A 19402-nucleotide genomic window follows, 5' to 3' on the forward strand; every position below is an offset into this window, starting at 1 on the left:
TCTCTCTGCTCCTTCTCCTTCTTACTCTTTCTTAATCAGAAATCAGAAATATCTGTAGCAAAAGACGTTGGATGGTTGGTGTTCATACCTTAATCGGGACAGGTGTGGTTGAGATCAGTCACATTTACCTTTCGCACAACATTAGCTGAACTTTTAAGTCTTAAAGTAAGTTAAAGGTGCTGATTACAGTGAAACTCAGTTTAGGTTTGCACATGGAATATTCGGCATATGTACCAGTTTGGCTGTAAGCAGGGTAACTTGGACTTCATGTCTGCCTCTCTTCCCTAGGCCGTTTCTCATGGCCTCTGTTGCATTCACGTTTTCCTGGACATACCACACCTATAGCTTGTGAAATGTATTTGTTTTCTAGGTAAATAAATCACTCTGAATTGTGAGCTCTGTGGGATAGAGAATTTCCTATTGTGTTTAGAATCCATGGCACTTCAGGATGCATTATTCTTCTTGTTAATTACATTTAAAAGATGACCAGAATCAGGTAAATAATGCCACTTCTCAGATTTCTAGCAATACTATTTTCTGGTTTATTTAGTATTATTGAGATCCCTCATTTAAGATCTGCTTTTCTTACAGGGTGTTTTTCCTAATCTTTGCTTTTCTAAACTGATTAAACCTGACTAAACTGACTGTTTTGGTTTTGCATCTGTGTAGGCAGTTACCTTGATCAAAGAGAGTTTATTTTTCATTTTGTAAAATAGTTAATGCATTCAAAGTTCTGTTTGGGATTTCTTAAAAGCAATTAAGATTATTAGTCCCCCAATTAAATGGTGTTAAAGAGTGGGTTTCTTTTTCCCCACCTCCTCCTTATGAAAAAGCACCGAGAACAGCAACAAAAAAAAAGAAGTTAACCTACTGATCTGCAGTTCCCTTCTGCATTAAAACAGATGATAAAAGCAGGGGTTTCAAATTCCCTTGCCCACGGGCCCTTGCCCGTGCCCCTGCCTGTCTGGGGCTACTTTTTCTTGCGAAGGAGCGATCATCATCATCTTTTTGATAGGACAAGGCCCTGCGGCTCATAGTAATCCATTTTGATTGCTTCCTTACTTTAAAATCAATCACTTTCCTCCTCTGCATTGTTTCCCTGAAGCCTGCAAAGTATCAGGAAACTTCTTAAAATATTGGAAATCGTGGTCTGAGGAGGATAAGGTTGCCACAGCAACTGCCCAGCATTTCTGAGATGTGTTCCTGCCTCTTTCAAAACAATCATGAATGCCACAAACTCCTGAGGCATTTGCTGCAAACAAAGCAAGGCTGTAGCAAAAGAGAATGGAAAAGAGCACAGAGGAGTTAGTTGTTATAAAGGTGAGATGTGTCAGGCTAAGGGAAAAAGTGTTAGGCATTTACACTTCATGTTAAACGCCCTAAGCGTCTGGAATGCTGCGCAAGCATATGGAGTGTTTCAACACTCGACAGTATCTGACATGGCAGTGGGTAACGTCACTTGGCTTATGATGCAACTCCATGATCCACTCGAGAGGGTGACATCTATTCCACCCTGAAGGGAAGTATTTTCAGACATAGGAGGCCAAAGTTAGCTGCCTCCCTGTTGGTATTCTAAATAGGCTTCTCTCTGGGACAGAGATGCCTGTCAAAGAGTGTAACTTGTCAGCCAGAAGTAATCAACTTTTTCATGGCTTTGGGACTGGTCTCAGCACAGACTGGTAAACAGAGGGCTGCACTGAGGGTCAGGAGATCTAAAACATCCATTTCCCCTTTAGCCTTGGTTTTCTTAATTGCTAAACAGAATTAATAGTGTTATATTATGAGTGTATATAATCTTTGGGTCATCTGTTTAGAAAGACAGACAATCAATACCCATACGGTTTCATTGTACTGTGGTTAATACAAGGGGAAATACACCTGTGAGCTATCTGAGGACTTTTTTTTAAGGAACAGAACTTAAAAGAGTTGCAGTCTATCAGATGCGTTGGTTCTGTATGCAGTATCTTCTTTCCTGAGATGGCTGATGGCTGTGTGTGAAAAGCTGTATGAAAGAGCCAGACATGATTACCTATTGAACTTTGCTTGGGAAGGGGCCAAAGTGAGCTGTTCGTGTTTCCAACAGCGCTGTGTGCGCATTTGTACTAGTTGAAATGGAGTGGTTTGTGGCCTGATGCTATATTGGCACTTCAAACACGTACCGTAGCACTTTTCCAAACGTTACAACATTTAGGAGAATAGGTTCTGCTCAGGGACATCTGAATTTCAATTTTGAATGTCTGTGTATGGGTGGGAGATTTTACCTCCATATGATTTCACGTATTCTGTGCACACATTGTGCAAAGTTGCAAATATAAAACATAGACGGTAAGTGTTGTTGTATTGGTTTTGTTGCAAAGCTGGTATTATTTATGTGAAGCTTTAAGAGATTCAGTCCAGCCCTCTTTTTCCCCCTGTGTGTGACCGATGTGCTCTTACGCACAGTCTTTTTGTGGCAGAAATGCGTCTTCGTTAAAAGCAGACAGGCAAGAGTCGGGGTGGCATGTGGCCCAGTTGTCCTGAACGCTCTGCTTGGGTAGGAAACTTAGGATAGTTTTAGCAGCAGCTCAGATTCATTTGAACACCATCCCAAGCCTCATATGATTTTAGTGTTATAAAAGCCAATCGGGTTATTGTTTTAAGGTACAAGATGCCCCTAAGGGCTTTGCTCACTCGACTGTACTGAGGAATTAAATGCTCTCAGGCAGTGTAACGACCTCATTCGCTCCAGTGTTGCAAGGCAAGGCAGTCATCGCTGGTAAATGGGCCCATATTACAGTGACATTAGCATTTTAATGCAACTAAAGAGGAGGTAGATTGACTGTAATTTAGTATCTAGTTGCATGGCCTTGTGCAGGTCCCCTCATCGCTGCTCCACAGGGGCCGATTATAGTTACACAGTGCACTTTGGAATCTAATTGGATTTACATGCAGTAATGTAGTCATGTCACAGCAATGACTCCGCTATGCAAGCACTATGAAATTCCAATGCAATTAGTTCTTTACGTAGGAGCAATAGTTACAGGATAACGCATGGGGCTGACAGCTTGTGCCAAGCTCCAGTTCAGGAGCAGCAAATGTTTTCCTTTTTTCTGAAGCCATTGCAAGGGAATGATATTATTCTGATCCTGCTTCCACAAAGATGTTTCTCCTCGCCCTTCATAAAAGCACTGACCCGTTGCAGAGATCCAGCAGGACATGACTTCTGTCTTCTTCAGCTTCTCCTTTGGCTGAATGTATGGGCTGGCGTGTGTTTGGGTTTCTCTAGATCCTGCAAATGTGGCGAGCAAAGGGGACTGGAAGGAGCTAGAGGCACTTGTGAAGCAGGACACCTGTAAGCCGTTCACCTGGTGGCCTTCCAGCACTAGTTAACGTGCAGGAGACTGGATTTCTCCCCCAAACAGTCCTTGCTTCTCCATCTTGTGCCCTCCATTCATTTCTTGTTTCACTTGCTACCTGTTGAGTATATTGGCCCCTTTTTGCCCCCTTCCTCTTTGCTCTGGCTCTCCATCTGTCTGTCTTGCTGCACGAGACCAGCGGGCGTCATGAAGTTCAGCCGCTTTTCCTTCGTCAAAGCTCGCTCCTGACCAAGAGCCACTCCAAAAGCAGCAAAAGCGAAGAGAAGCCAGTGCTCGGCAAGACTCGGTGCGGCGGCTGTGAGATGAGCGAGGAGGCAGGACGACGTCCAAACGCGGCTGCCGAGGCAGCGCAGCCCGGAGGAAGGAGGCTTGGCCACGGCCCTCGCTCCGGCTTCCACTGTTTCCCCAGCGACTGTAATTAAAGGCATCAGCTCGCTCGAGTCACAATTAGGCATGGTGGTTTTGCACTTTCTGCAATTCTCCCTAATGACAAAATCGTAGCTATTAACCAAAGAGAGTCTGTTTGGCAGGGACTTCCTCCCCTTTAGGGCCGTGGAGTAAGATGGAGTATTGCTGTTGTTTGGCACCAAACGCGCTCTTTCATCCCTTCTGACGCAGCACCTGCTGGTACCTACTGAAGCATTTAAGCTCTTTCTCTCTGTGGTGCTGTAATTTCTTTAAAATGTTGTGACTTAAGAGGAATAAAAAAAATAAAATTCCTCTCCCACACAGACCTTTGAGGGCTCGTGGGGATGTAATTATATGTGCACGCAGTAGGAGCAGGAATCGTATCATTCTGGTTACTTTCCTAATGATAGGTTTATATAGCACACTCATCTCTGCTTTAAAGTTAGAGCCGTCTTCTCCGGGCAACAGCTATCCCAGGATAGTGGCATCACAGGACAGGCCAACTCCAGAAGTTGTCTCTCAATTGCATGTGCGAAACGCAGGGTGAAGCGTCCCCATAGACAAAAGAAAAAGATAAAAAAGTAAGGGTGCGCACTGGGCTCTGTTGGAAAGGGTCTCTCTACTATGGGGCAGTGACGCTGGCTCTTGTCCCAGCTGTAGACTCTCCGAGCTCCTCTCCGGTGGTCCCTGCGCCTTCTGCGGCCACCTGCCAGCTGGTCACATAGCATCCTCTGAACTTCCACACGGGTGGTAAAGCTGCGCTGATCCGGGGCAGCCTTCTTACACAGCATCGTAAAGTGGGGCAGTTCAGCCGCTGCTCGGCAGATGCCTTCGGAACTGTGCAGCGGAGATGGATCGATTGGTTATAGATGTTTGTACCCCCCAGATTTCAAAAGGGAAGCCGTCCTTGCTTATCATTCAGAGATGTAGGTCCACGGTGACAGAGGAAGGACATTAAACGTGAGGGATTAATGCAAAACAAAAAGTCTATGAATATTCATTATATGTTTTATATTATAATAGTTTCAGCCACCTTGAAACTCTTTGTTCGCTTCCTGCCAACAACAAATGATAGACTTTTACTCACAGAACTCTTAATGGGAGGCAATTTTCAAAGGCACATTCACAAATGTTTGTGGGAAACAGATGTTAAATGCACCCCCTCCAGAAATCACAATGAAATGCTGGCAGTGACAGAGCAGGGACAGACCCAGGTGACTTATCTGATCCCTCATAGGGAAGCGGTAGCTTCAGCAGAGCTGTGAGTACTCCAAAACGATTTGCAAAGGACGAGTGAGTGAGTGTCAAGCAACCCTATGTGAATATTGCACCCTTATGGCACAGGGCACTGTTTGAATAGTTAAAGGCTGCCGCTTCCCCACAGACCCTGCCGTGTCGGATGGGTGGAAAAAAACCAACCTGGGAGAGGGGGCACTGAGAAAGCAAGAGTCAAACAAGCACGCTTTGCACGTTCGTCTGTAGTCTCACCTCACCTTTGCCTAGCCCAAGACTGTCATTAGCATTGCACAGGCAGAAATCGACATTTATGGAGAAAATTGTAGCCATTAGCTCATGGGCAGTGGTGGTCTGCACCCGGGTCCATCTGCCTGCACCGGTTTATCTAATGCCTATGGGCAGGCAGTGCCATGGCTCCGCCGTTCCTCTCTGTTGCTGCTTCCCAGGCAGTGACAGCGAGGCGGAGGGAGAGGAGATAGTTTGCTCAACCTGGCGTGAGAGCTGGCTGGAAGAATGAAGGACAGCGCCCAGTGTTTCAGGCTGTTGCTCCTAATGGCTGGGCTGCGCTTCCCAAAGATGCCTTCCATCTCCCTTCCTCTGCCTTTTCCATTTTCCCGGTAAATGGGCTGGAAAGTCACAGCAGATTAAAGTTTGTCTAAACCTCCTATAAAATATTGAAGGTGCAGCTGATATTAATCTAGTCCTGTTGTGGTATGAGGTGCATGTGTAATGGGACTATAGATTTACATGTGGTCTGTGGGCATTTAAAACACCCCAAAGGTTGTTAAAGAGATTCTGAGGAACTGGATCCCTCGCTGGGTATTAAAAGCTCTTCATTAGTGCTAATGTACACTAAATTAAGGTGGCAATTAGACTGAGCATATTCATCAGGATGGTGTGTTTTAATAAATTGTGTATTTAACATGATTGCATTTTATTGACTTTGGCAGTAATTGCATATTTTTCTCTTATAGGACAAGCTTGACTGGAAAGAGATATATGGGGGACACAGACAATTAAAGACTAGAATAGACACCGTGCTTCAAGTCCCAAGATTTGAGAAGGTGAGCCTTGTTTACAGCTCTTTCTTCCCACATGCCAGATGTTTTCTCTGTATCTCTGTCAAGGCTGGTTAGGTGTAGTTATTGTGTGCAGAAGGGGGGTAAGAAATACACAGCTCATCTGCCCTCATATCACCTGCGAGGTGTACTGCAACAAGTCGTCCCCCTTCGGTCTCCTAATTATAAACTGCCCCTATCTCTGTTCTACCTAGAGGAGCAGACTGTGTGGAAATAATACTCTAAGAGGGTTTTCTGGAAGGCACCACCTGTTAGATATGTTCTCTTAGCAGATCCCTCCGCTTTGATTTAAGGGAGTTGGATACTGCTTGCAGAGAGTGAACACAGAAATCCTCTTGGGAAAGGGGTACTCCATGAAGGAAGGCGAGCATGCTGAGCCAAGTTTCCTTACCTGCTGCCATGTTGCTGGGGAGGGGATGTAATGGAGAAATGCCAGGCTGTGGTGACCCAGCTTAGAGCTTCAGGGACATTTCTAGTGACATCTCAGCTGGGACAGCCTCTAGAAATTGATGCATTGACTTGGAAGAGAATCTGGTCCACGTTTGCCAATTCCTTTAAAGGCTGTCTGGCAGTGGTTCTGGACAGCTTCAAATATGTCTTCTGCTTTTACTTGGTTGCATTGTGCATGAATATGAAAGTAGGTGTGAGTTAGCACCATTTGGTCCTCAAGCTGTTGGCTAATATTTTGTAGGAGGTACTGCAGAACCGGTTCTTAGGTTTTAAAGGAAGCAATGGATCAGTTCGGTGGACAAGGTCTTCACGCACGTTGATGGCAAAGATGTTTATGTGAAAAGATACATGGACAATGTGATAGAAGAGAAGGGACTGAAAAAGTGGTTTGCATGAGAGTTGGACAAGGTGACCTCTAGACATCTCTTCCAATCTTGGTTATTCTGTGATTTCTTTCAATTATTCGAGATGGGGAGACTGTGATGAGCCATCAGGCAAGTGCACAATGTTTGAATTTTATGTAGTGAAATATGAATAGTCTGCAGAGGTATGTTAGGGATGGGGATTACATGGTTGGAACGGTAGGCAAGGAAGATGGTTCGCACACTTGTTTGCAGTAAAGGGTCGGAGTGGTGTGATATGGAAGGTGCAAGGACTGAGACTGGTGAAGATAAGGTGCTCCCGAGAGTTCTGATAGACTGGCACATCCAAGCGATGCTCTTGTTCCTTTTAACACAAGGTAACTTGGGCACACCTTGGACAGCTGTTTTGAAAAATCTTTTCACGAGGAGGGTGGCCAAACACTGGAAGAGGTGCCCAGGGAGACTGGGGAATCTCAGTCCTTGGAGATATTAAAAACTTAACTAATGTGATCCTGAGCAACCTTCTCTAACTTCGAAGTCAGATCAAACTTTGGAATTGGCCCAGGTTGGAGGCAGTGGGTGTTTGTACTCAATGACATCCAGAGGTTCTGTCTGACCTAAATTTTTTGGTGATTCCATCTCCAAGGCAAAGGTAAAGGAGCAATTGAAGCGAAACCGTGGTTTTCAATCCAGCATGAAAGGGCTATGGGGGTAGAAGGAAATGTCAGTGGTAGCAAAGAGAAACTTGGAAGCAGTTTTTGGGGGTGTGGTTGAGCAGCTGCCTTTAGATATGTGAAGTTCAAGGTAGCTGCAAGGCGTGCAAAAGCAAATGTCAGAGGGAAGGAAATAAATGGTGGCTGGAGAACAAAAAAATGCATTGCCTTGAAAAACTAGACTTTATTCCTAACTGATTACAGCAGCTGGGGTATGTTTCCTGGCTACACTGCTGGGGATTTTTAGCCTCCCCATCACTTTGCAAGATAAAATTCATATTAGGGGTGGAGAAATGTAGAATAATCTGCCTAAGAAAAAGCTGAACATTTATAGCTACATTTTAGACAAAAACAAATGCATCTCATATGTCTCACAGGTCTGAGATGGGACAAGCCAGGGAAAGCATCTGTCAGCCGCTGTCTTCTGCAGTTCTGACTGTTAATGTTTGCTTAGCATTAAATGTCTCCTGCAGAGGAGAACTTAATCTGTCACAGATTTGGGGCCTGGAGGAGGGGAGAGAAGATATTTTTAAAAGGTAGATTAAGACATATGCGTTCGGTTTTTATTGCACTTGCATCAGCGTGTAGTTGGAGTAACTTACAAGATTTGCCTTTGGTGTGTACGGCTTAAAAAGAGAAGTGGAAGGAAAAAGCAGCTCTGTGGGTCAGGATTGTCCTTTCATGTCAATTATTTTCTCCACGCAGCCTGTCATCAGGGACTTCAGGTACTTTCAGCTAATTAGTAAGGCAGCAGTTGGCACAAATGGTTTCATAATTACGTTATTTGTAAGTAACATTATTTGCATTTTGCTTGCATTGTTTGTAAATAGCATTAGTTATGTACTCTGCAAAGTCTAGAGCACTACTGCATATATGAACTAGACAGTAATATGTTTCATATATGCTGGAGTGCTTGAGCTCTGACATGAAACAGTTTTAAGTGCTACGTAAGAGGTCAGATCATGCTTGTGCTTGATTTGCCCTGTTTTAATCAGTGCAATCACAGGATCCAAATGGTGACCTTGTGTGTGCTGTTTGGGAATCTGGGTACCCAGCAGAAACTGGAAAGGGTGTGTTACGCTGGTATGTGTGGGTCTCTCCAGGCTCTAAGTTCCAGCACTGAAACAGTTGTTCAGAGCTCCTGTTTCTCAGATCAGATCAGCGGGTTGGCATTTTTTTGGAAGTTTGCATTGAGCTCTTTTGATGCGGAAGCTCTGACGTGCTCTGTTCTTGGCTTTGCCAGCCCAAACCTTGCACTGTTGCTACTGACTTCCACTTGCACATCCTGAGTTGAAGGACTTTGGGATTTGTAAACCCCACTGGGTGTGTTCCTGGCTTGAAGCACAGCACAATTAGTAGGGTTGCACTTAGTCGTTGCTTCGCTGTGTGAAGCGTGGTGGGTTTAGAAATTACAAATCTGAGCCCAGCACCACCACTGGGGACAATTTCGTGCCCAGGCAAACAAGGGAGTCCTCGTTTGTCGAAGCTGAGTGTGCATGTGTTCGTGCTGCTCCCGGGTTACTCTGACTGCGTGGCCCTGCCAGTGAAGTTTTCAGGACCCGATTGCTCAGCGGATTCAGAGTCTCCCTTCCCTGCTCATGCCTAGAAAATATTTTGACATACTGAGTGGATGCATGGGCAGGAGCAATGCAAGGGATCGTAGCTTAGGTTTGTCTTTGGAAAGAAAAGGAGGCCTGTACTCAGCTCGTGTAAATCAGAGCAGACTGATTGCAGAGGAAGCAGACCCAGACATGGAAAGTCAAGTAAGGCAGGAATGTGATTTATCAACTCTACAAGGCAGCAAGACAGCGTTAGACTCAGGAGCTGCTGCTTCTTGGACCACAGGCAATGTTTTTTCATGTGGGTGCCTCTGCAGTGAGATGAGCGTGAATGATGTGAAGTGGCACAATACGGCTAAACTGGTTTGCTTTTTATTTCTTTTTTTGGCTAAGGCTACTATGATATGGATCATGTGGGTGAGTGCTCAAGGCATCAGGACTTAGAAGTTGCTCAGATAACTTTCAGACTTTGGCTAATATACTGAGATTTGGCCATCCTTTGTTTCATTGGAGCATAACTTTTTTGTGTGGTGATGGGAACGCCTGGGTGCCACTAATTGTGGCGCTCTTGAAGTTCCAGTATCCTATCGATTTGTCTGTATTTTCATATCCCTCCCTACTATAGTGTTCAAGCTCCTGGGTTAGTGGAGCTGAAGGTCCACCTTTCCCATGGAACTGAAGAATTCCCTCCCCAGCTCCTTACCTTTCTGGACTTCAAGGTCTCCTTTCTCTCTGAGATTTGCAGACGTGGCTTTAAACACCATCAGGAAGCCGTGGGCATCTCCTCCAGGCCCATGTCAGAGCTCTGTGCCCCACTCCATCTCCTGCAGTCGTGGTCTTGGCTTTGAGTCTCTCTGGGCCAGATCTGGGTGTATCAGATGTATAAGAAAATAAACTTTGTAAAGAAAAATACTGCCCTTGGTCTCAGGTTCAGATTCAGGTTCGTGTTTCTCCAGAAGCGAGGTGGACTGTAAGACGGGCTTTGTGGATCTTCTCAGGATTCCTCTAGCAAAGGGGATTCCCTGGGCAGTACCCCACCAGCAATGCACGCTGCTGTCCTGCCCCAGGTACGTGAAGATGCAGAGGGAGAGCGGCTGCACGTCCGCACGAGCTTCTGCGTCGCACCATTTGTGTCTCTGCCTGTTTTGCCACTAGGAAGGAACTGATTCGATTTTTAAACCAAGTCAAAGAAGTGCAGCAAACACACACTGCATAATAAAAATCTGGCTCTTACCTCAGGCAGCCCCTTGCTGGGAGCTCTGCCCGCCATGGGTTCTCTCAGCTCTTTGGCTAAAGCAGAGCAGTTCCCATGGTGTCGTGGTTTAACCCCAGCCAGCAACTAAACACGCAGCCGCTCACTCACTCCCCCCCACCCAGTGGGATGGGGGAGAAAATCGGGAAAAGAAGCAAAACCCGTGGGTTGAGATAAGAACGGTTTAATAGAACAGAAAAGAAGAAACTAATAATGATAATGATAACACTAATACAATGACAACAGCAATAATGAAAGGATTGGAATGTACAAATGATGCGCAGTGCAATTGCTCACCACCCGCCGACAGACACCCAGCCAGTCCCCGAGCGGTGAATCCCTGCCCCCACTTCCCCGTTCCTATACTGGATGGGACGTCACATGGTATGGAATACCCTGTTGGCCAGTTTGGGTCAGGTGCCCTGGCTGTGTCCTGTGCCAACTTCTTGTGCCCCTCCAGCTTTCTCACTGGCTGGGCATGAGAAGCTGAAAAATCCTTGACATTAGTCTAAACACTACTGAGCAACAACTGAAAACATCAGTGTTATCAACATTCTTCGCTCTGAACTCAAAACATAGCACTGTACCAGCTACTAGGAAGACAGTTAACTCTATCCTAGCTGAAACCAGGACACATGGTCACAGAGGGAAGCACCCCGCGAGGCTCTGCAGCACTCCCGAGTTTTTTGGATTAACAAAAACAATGAAGGAGTGAAACAAAGAGTTTTATTTCTGGCCTGGTGAAAACCTTGGATAGTTTCTGTTTTTTCTTTTAAGTGAATTGAATGTACTTTGCTAACATAGCATATCATTGGATGCGGGTCTATTTAGGGAATGGCATTCACAGTGGAGAAAGGGAAAGAGATGGGTTAAGAAGCATGTGGGCTTCAGGAAGGCTTCTCTAGGGAGCTAAGCAAACTAGTGCCTCTGTGTTTGCATATGTATGTATCCATCTGTGCAGGGTGCCATAGCTGCATTAGCTTCTGTTTCAGTGAAAGTTTTACTATTTTATGTATCTGTTTGTCTGTCCCTCTAGGGTACTTGGTGATATAATTGCATATTGGGAGACACAGTCACATCATTAAACAGCAAGCAGAAACTTTCTTCCAATGTAGCCTCACCTGGTCAGGATTTATAGCTGCTCTTCCAATAGAAGTAGACTCCTAAGCAGTTTGTTGTCTAATTCAGACACGGAGTTTCAAAACTGGTTAAGATTCCTTAGCATTTTTTCCTGGTCTTAAAAGCTTATCAACGTTGATCCATGGGCTCTGCCTGCAAAAGACCTGTGCAGGATGGGGTGTAGAGCTCCAGGACTTCCCTGGCACAGTAACATCTCACACTGCGTGGCAAGCAGGTGTCGTGCCCCAGGCTGAGTAACTGTGGGGACAGCCTCCCCATGTCCACACGCTGCAGTCATTCCCAGCCCAGCTCCTCCAAATGTCTACAAGTTTCCCTGAAAATGTTGTCCGTGTTTGTGGCATTCATTCTGTTGAGGAAGCTTGTATGGAGCTAACTCTCCCAAATGCTTACTTGTGAGTCTTTCAAATGGGCGCAGCTTATTTTGGCTCCTGTGTTGATACGACCTTTTTTGGCATGAAGTACGTGCGTACATTCAGTACTTCTTAGGCTTGACAGACTTTAGGGGCTGGGAAAAAAAACAATCTTCAAGTGCAGAGGGATATTTTTTTCCCCCAGCATCTCATTCTGCAAGGAAAGCTAGACCTTTCCTCTCCTGCAGCCTTCCTCTTCACATCTGCATTTGCTTTTAGACCTGGCAGAATGCAAAGGGACTTAGCAGCAATCATTATCTCTTAGTAGCCTGTGCTATGTTGCCTTTTTCAGGTAAGAAATGAGCTCTTCTGTGTAATGAACTCCATGGGATCTTGGAGAAAATAGAAATGGAGGTAGGATTGTGTCACTGCAATAAAAAAAATGAGCGTGCTAAGGAAATGCTGGTGTTTTGCAGGAAGAATTGGATCAAGGAGCCTGAAGATCATGGAGGGAGACTGTCTGAGCTGCATGAAGTACCTGATGTTTCTTTTCAATTTCTTTATATTTGTAAGTATTTAGAATCCACTTTCTCTCCTGAATCCTCCTGTTTCCAGCAGCCTGCTGCTCCCCAGCAGGGTAGGCTGTAATTTGGTAAAGTTGCCACGGTACAGAATATCCCCTCAGCTTTGCACTAGCAATCGCTGAGGGTTTTGCAGCATCCAAAGACGCTCAGACATTCAGCAAGCCAGCACAGTGGTCACTGCTGCCTGAGTTATTCTTGTCCTTGGCAAGGGAGACCAGAGGGAAAGCTCTAACTAGTGGCGTATGTGGTCTATCCTTGAATAGCAGAAGAAACTGCTTTCTAGTCTTGGGTGCCCTGCTGAGGTTTTCGCTAGGAAACACAGTCATTTTCCTACCACACGTAGAGTCATTCTCGGTGATGCTGTTGCTCTCGTCTTTGATGGGAAGGGTGGGAGCACCCAGCCACCCTGGCCTCTGTGGCGGGGATGGTTCACGTGTGCCTCTTTACTGGGCTGACCTCGACTGACGTGGCAGCAGCTCGAGACGCAGTCTTTCAGCATTAGGGAAGGAGTAAACAGTTGGTAGAGTGACATGTCAAGGAAGAAAGGTGGTTTTGCTGCAAGAGATACAAAGAGTAGCGTGTCAGCAGTCGCCTGCTCCGCGGAGAATATATGCCGTGGAGAAACACAAATTCTCCAAGCGAACACCTTTGATCGAAAGATAGCAATGAATCCAGTTTTTCTGCGGCATTTGTTTTATGTTGACCTATCTCCCTCTCTCTCCTCTCCTTGTGCCGTGACAGCTGGGAGGAGCGTGCCTGCTGGGAGTCGGGATCTGGGTCATTGTGGATCCCACAGGTTTTCGAGAGATAGTGGCTGCCAACCCTCTGCTCTTTACGGGAGCATACATCATGCTGGCTATGGGAGCAATGCTCTTTCTGCTGGGTTTCCTCGGCTGCTGCGGTGCCATCCGTGAGAACAAATGCCTGCTGCTTTTTGTAAGTGTCCCTGCATTTTCTGTTGGCCTTTTGATGCTTCCCAAGAATGGGGGTGACTGGGTGGATGATGCTGTGGTAAGTGCATGAATGGGTGTCTGTTAGTGTAGCCATTATTCCCTTAGACAATAAATAGGCTTAGGGTACTTTTACGCATAGCTAGAAATACAGACAGTTTACTTGCTCCCTATACCAGATTTGAGCCCAAGTGGATATGGAGTCTGGGAGTGTATTTTGACCTTGTTAAGCTTTGTTTCAAAATGGTCCTATTTGGTTGTTTGGGTTTTTTTTTACTTTTATAAAGTGACCAAAAATGGTCCTCTCTCGGCCACCCAAACCCCACTGCTCCACTTGCGGATTCACTCCTCAGTGGTTTACAACAAAGCAGAGGGAACATGTAGAGCAAAGCATCTGTGTAACGGAGCCCTCACGTCAGCAGAAATGGCCAGCTCAGAACAGCATGCTGGCCTATCATTGCAGCCCTCAATAGCTGGTCGCTCCCTTACGCAGGCTACTCTGCTCCTAAAATGAACCAGATTTGATATCTTTGGGCAAATTTTCCCCTGAATGACAGGGTTAAATTTCGGACCGTGTGGTCATCAAGTAGTATTTACAAAGAGCTAGCCTCTAAAATAAATCACTTTTGACCGACGCCATGAGTTCTGATACTGCGGGCTTTCCAGCCATTATCTCTTACTGAAAGGCATTACCAGTTATGTATTAAAAGACAAAAAGATCATTAGTTGTATTTTTCATTTTTGTCAAAAGTGACCTTTTGTTTCTCCCTCTGGGTCTGTTGGGGCTTTGGGTTTGTTTTTTTGGTTTGTCTTTTTTTTTTTTTTTTAAATCTTGATCTTACGGTGTTTTGTTACGATTGTATCTTGCACAGCTGCTTCATGGTGCAAAAGAGGCTTGTCTAACTTTAAACAGAACAGGAAAGTTCTCTTTCTTGAAGGCAAAACCATTTTCTAGAGATGAGTGTGGCTTATCTGAGATAAATTCTCTCTGGCCCTTGGCTCCCCCACCCCTTGTATTCATAATCTGCAAATGAAAGCCCGTTTTCTGGAAGCCTTTGTGGGTTTGATTTCTAGTGACTCACCTCAGAAGTAAATCAGAGAACCAAATGTATCACCTGTGAAGTCGTGGAGATCTGCCCAGAGGAACCTAATAAAATGCAAAGGATCAGGCCCAATGAGCCTGAGGTTACTTCAAAGCCTGTCCCTGTCAGATTAAGAAACTAAAAGTTATGTTTGATGAGAAGTATTGATTGTAAGTGAATGGGAGAGCTGCATACAGATTGGGGACCTGGCTGGAGGAAGGAAGCTCTGGGCCATGCTCTTTCCTAATTTAACATCACAGAGTTACATCGCTGTTTGAATGTTCCTCCTGGTGTTTTAGTTAATGCTCCAGTGCACTCAATTTTGTGGTTATTGCTTTTCTAACTCTAGAGATAGTTCTGAGCCCTGCTGCTTTATTTATTTACATTTATTATTATTTTATTTTATTTTATACTTGGAATGTGAGAAATACATGGGCTGGAAGTAATGCCCTAGACTAGGAGAAACTCTAAAAGTAATTACTGGATGAGGAATTAGTCTTCCACTTTGCTCAGGTCTTCCAGGGCTTCTGGTATCAAAGTCAACTCTGTTAAACAACCTGCCATCCCATGTCCAACAGCAGTGAAGCACTTGGACAAGGATCTGTGCTGGTATCAAGTGAGAAGAGATATGTTGCTATTTCTGCTTTTTGGGGGGCCACACCAGCCGATGTTAAAATACATAAAACACCTGTGAAACCAGAAATCTGATGGGAGTAAGTTTTAGGCACTGAAAAGGCAAACCATTCATGAGCATGTGCCAAAGAGACTGGGAACACCTTGCAAAATGGAGAGTGTTAGGCTTCAGGGGGTGGTACTTAGGGAGAAGTTGCTAGATCAAGTCCACTTACAAATTGTTAAAGAATTGATGAGCCGGAGAGCAGCTTGAGTGAGATTTCACAGTGATGCATAATGTATATCTGAAGCTTTTAGTCCAAATGTAAACAGAAGATAGAAGGGACAAGACAGATGCACAAACGCATGTTGCCTAGGTTCTGGCTTCTGTGTTTGCAAGGATTTTTATTTTTCATTAAGCTGCTTGTCTTTTGGTAAAAAATCACCACTGTGGAACCTAACATGTTGCATTAAGCACAAGGCTGTGAACTGTTTCTAGATTTCCCAGCGTTTGGCTCACAAAAAGCAACAAACATTGGCCTGCAAATGAGACACTGAATAACTTCTGGATTGTCCTAAAGACTCTCTGACTGCAAAAGAACACCATGAAAATCAGAATCCAAAGTGCTGATGAGCATACAACGTTGCACCACGGGACTGAATTCAGCTTTGCAACGAGAATAGTCCACGTTAGCTTCCTTTGGCTTAGTTTTGAGTGCGGACGTCCTTTTTTTGCACTGTTGTAAAATGGATGCAGTAGCCCCTGAAACTTTTCAGCGTGAAAATGTGCGTCCTTCAGGTTAAAGGCAGTTGCTGCTCTTTTTGGAACAGCATTGCTGAAACTGGAACAGTAAATGAGTTGTGATAAAAGAAAAGCAAAGCATTGATTTGTGGAAACATCTGATAAACCTGTAACCATCACCAGGAGCTGAGGCAGGATTTTTGACCAACATGCGAGACCCCACTCCTCAGGATGTTCACCTTGGATGTGGGGGGTACCCGTGTTCAAGTGTTGGGTCTCAAGCATGAATTTGAATGTGAGGCTGCTGTGCCCCATGCATTAACCTGTTGGCTGCTTAGTGCTCTCAGCTATCAGTAATCAATTTAATTTGGGGAAGCAAAACATAATAAGCAGATTTTGACTCTCCTTAAAATGCAGAATGAGAGCAAGTTCTGAAACACTGATGATCCATCTTCTTTTTCTCATCAGTCCTAATGGCTGCTCGTGTTTTTTCTACAGTGACTGTTAAAAATCTGTAATGCAGACTGCACAATGTAAGTGTAAATCAGTTTGGGAATGATAATGAAGCTTATCAGAGATAATCTGGGAATGGCTGCTTCCTTCTACTTCTGCACAGACCTGTGGTGGAGCTTGGGTGAACATGTGTCTCCCAGTAATCAGTAAATGAAATGCAATTAGCAGGGTGATGGGATTAATCACTTGATCACCACCTTAGACCTCTTAGTGACTATGCTGAGATCCCTTGATGGATGATGATGTGAATTTGCAAAGCATCGTTCATTCTCATCACTTGTTCTTTGCCCTCCTGTGGTGAAATTAAAACAATCTCTGAGCAGCAAAAAAAGAAGCCACGCAGAAAACTCCAGCAGTAAGAATAAATTATAGAGTTAACTAGTTCAGCAAAATCGAGCAACAGCATTCTGTTAGCAACTGAAGTCCCTGCTCATCTGACTCTTCTTGTTCTGTCATTTGAGCCCAGGCTCCTTTTCTTTTGTTTCCACTGCAGAAGCAGGAAGAGAAATGGGACAGGGTGGTGCGTGCACTTTTCCCATGGGGAAGAATTGCTTATAGCTCTGATAACTGACAACAAAACATTTTGCCCATTCCAAGCAGGTAGCTCGAATTCTCTCTCCATTACCGAAATGCATGGTGCACAGCGTTTCAGACACTGTTTATAAACCATTGCTTTGGGGATCACAATAGTACTTCTGGCCCCATCTGCCTGCCTTCTGTTTCAGAAAGACTTTCAATAACCTTCTCACACGAAAAACCCATCCAAACTTCTCTTGTGTTTATTTCTACTTGTTGCTTCAACCACCTTCACTGGTAACATGTACCACATGTTTATTACCCTCCGTGTGATGTGGTCTTACAGAGTTCTCCGTTCACTCCTGTTTTTCTCACATGGTGCCAAAATCTGAGTTCATTTCTAAATGTTGACTCAGTTTTGTAAAATCATCTTTGAGTCTGTGGGCTAATTCCTGGGATCCTTGAATTTTAGAAGGGCTCACGCTCAAATGGTGATTTCTCTTTGTGGCTATAAGAACATAAAAAATGTCCATCTAGTTCAGACTGTGGTTCCTCAAGCCCGCTATTTTGTCTCCAAGAATGGAAATAAATGCCATTTCAGGAGAGGGTGTGAGCCTAGCCACTTTCTGCTCTGTTCCCATAGTTGTTCCTCAGCACCAAAATTTGTTGTTTTAAGGATGTTACAGGGCACATCACTCCCTGTTCCTTTTACTATTTGTTATGGACTGAAGCAGCATCAGACTAGCATGAGGCATCAATGTAACTGAGAATCGGTCCCAAAGACAGGTTGAGTCCTGAGTTCTTCAATGTCAGTCAGTGCTTTCCTGCCCTGGGAGATTTGTTCCCTTCAACACTCTTTTCCCCTCTACTTGAGTTTTACCTCTAGCTGTGTACCAGTTCTCTGTGCCACCTCCGGGCAGAAGGATCTGAGGTGGGAGCCCGCAGGAATCCCGGTGCTCATCCAGGGTGGGAAATGCTCCATAGTACCCGAGTGCTCTGGGTAGATGAGGTCCCAGGGACAGCACCCTCACAGCAAGGCATCAGCCTCTCTGGGGATGAGACCTCTTAAGTGCATCTGATTTACTTCTGTGGGGTGGGTGGTGAAGGCACGGTAAATCGCTCAGGCTTGGTAACATCACAGAAACAAGAAGCCTTTAGTAGGACTGAAGGCCGGGCTTGTAGACCGAAGCAGCAGAAGGTTGCAAGGGCAGCAGGATGAAAATACAGTTCCAGTTTAAACTGAACAACCATGTGCCTCTGCTTTCATTTCTCTTCCCTAGAATTATGATGATGCAAGTGTAATGGTTTTACTTCAAACTGGATGCCTGTTTCTCTTTTGCTACCACTCATTCTGCTGGCTATTGCTTTCTGTCAAGGCTGCAGCGTGCCCTTAATTTAAGGATATGAATATGCACACCTTGGATGCTATACAAGACGTACTGTACTTGCATAATCAAATTAAAACTATGATAGTGTGTTATCAACTTTCTGTAGACGTTCTGCATGGTTAATACTTAACTCAGTGCAACCCCGTCCCGTGGAGGGGGATATTAACCAAGGCTAATTTTGTCCTGAAATGCAGAATACTCTGAAAAGAGTCCATTTTTGGTCATAAGTGTAAATATTTGAGTATATGTCCCACTACCTCCTTCCATACAAAATGAGCTATGCTCATATTACAGTAAAATTGTTCATGTTGTGATGAGGGGTGTTTATGCATATGTAGGTGTATGCATGTGATGCATGCACCTGTGTCAGGACAGTTTAACCCTGTACAAGCATCTGCTTTTTCCATCAAAGTAGGCTTTACTGTTTTAACCTGGTGCAGATTTATCAGGGGATGCTATGGGTCCTGTTGTCTTATTCCCTTTTACCCATTAGAACGAGGCAAAAGTGTCACAAGCTCCTATGTCCTGTAACATGGTCAGAGAGGGGCTGTGTCTGCTCTAGGTTACTGTCTCATAGGTTTTTTTAATTGTCAGGGGAAAAAAAAGTTTCCTCAGTTATTTTTTCCATCTCTTTGGTGACTAGCAAAACCCTGTGTTCCTACTACCTATTGCACACACCTAATGGTGTGTCTGTGGTTTGTTGTATTTGTGTTTTTTTCTTTTTCATCTTCTCTTTTCCAGTTCTTCATGTTTATTTTGTTAATCTTCCTGGCGGAGCTTTCAGCTGCAATCCTGGCTTTTATCTTCAGAGAAAATGTAAGTATTCGATGGTGGGCAAACTCTGAACCCCAGTGGGATTGTGCCCAGCTGGAGCATGGTGTTAGATGGTGGCTGATTCGTTTGTAGAGCAACTGTTTGTTTCAAATACCAACAAACCTGCTTCATTACTACCCTCAGTCTGCAGAACTGCCAGCAAGCCAGTGAATGCTAACTAACCTGGCGTGTGCAGGGTGCATGGTTTATGTACACAGGAGATATACACTGGGGGACTACTTAAATCGTGACGTTTTTAGAGTCTTCCCGATTCTTTTGCAGCCAAACCAGCTGCAC

At 44.8% G+C, this 19402-nt stretch overlaps 1 protein-coding gene across 5 annotated transcripts in view; it reads left to right on the top strand.

Annotated features, from left to right (window-relative positions):
* The window catches only part of TSPAN18 (tetraspanin 18), a 132886-nt gene that overhangs the window by 99225 nt on the left and 14259 nt on the right, over positions 1-19402 (top strand). For all 5 annotated transcript variants that reach the window (XM_052781934.1, XM_052781930.1, XM_052781932.1 and 2 more), the window contains 4 exons: positions 5975-6064; positions 12382-12473; positions 13231-13425; positions 19034-19108. In XM_052781934.1, coding sequence (XP_052637894.1) covers positions 12411-12473; positions 13231-13425; positions 19034-19108 — 333 coding nt within the window. In that variant the 5' untranslated portion in view covers positions 5975-6064; positions 12382-12410. The remainder of the gene's footprint in view (positions 1-5974; positions 6065-12381; positions 12474-13230; positions 13426-19033; positions 19109-19402) is intronic.

Source organism: Harpia harpyja, chromosome 3 (genome assembly GCF_026419915.1).
Source record: "Harpia harpyja isolate bHarHar1 chromosome 3, bHarHar1 primary haplotype, whole genome shotgun sequence".
NCBI lineage: Eukaryota > Metazoa > Chordata > Aves > Accipitriformes > Accipitridae > Harpia > Harpia harpyja.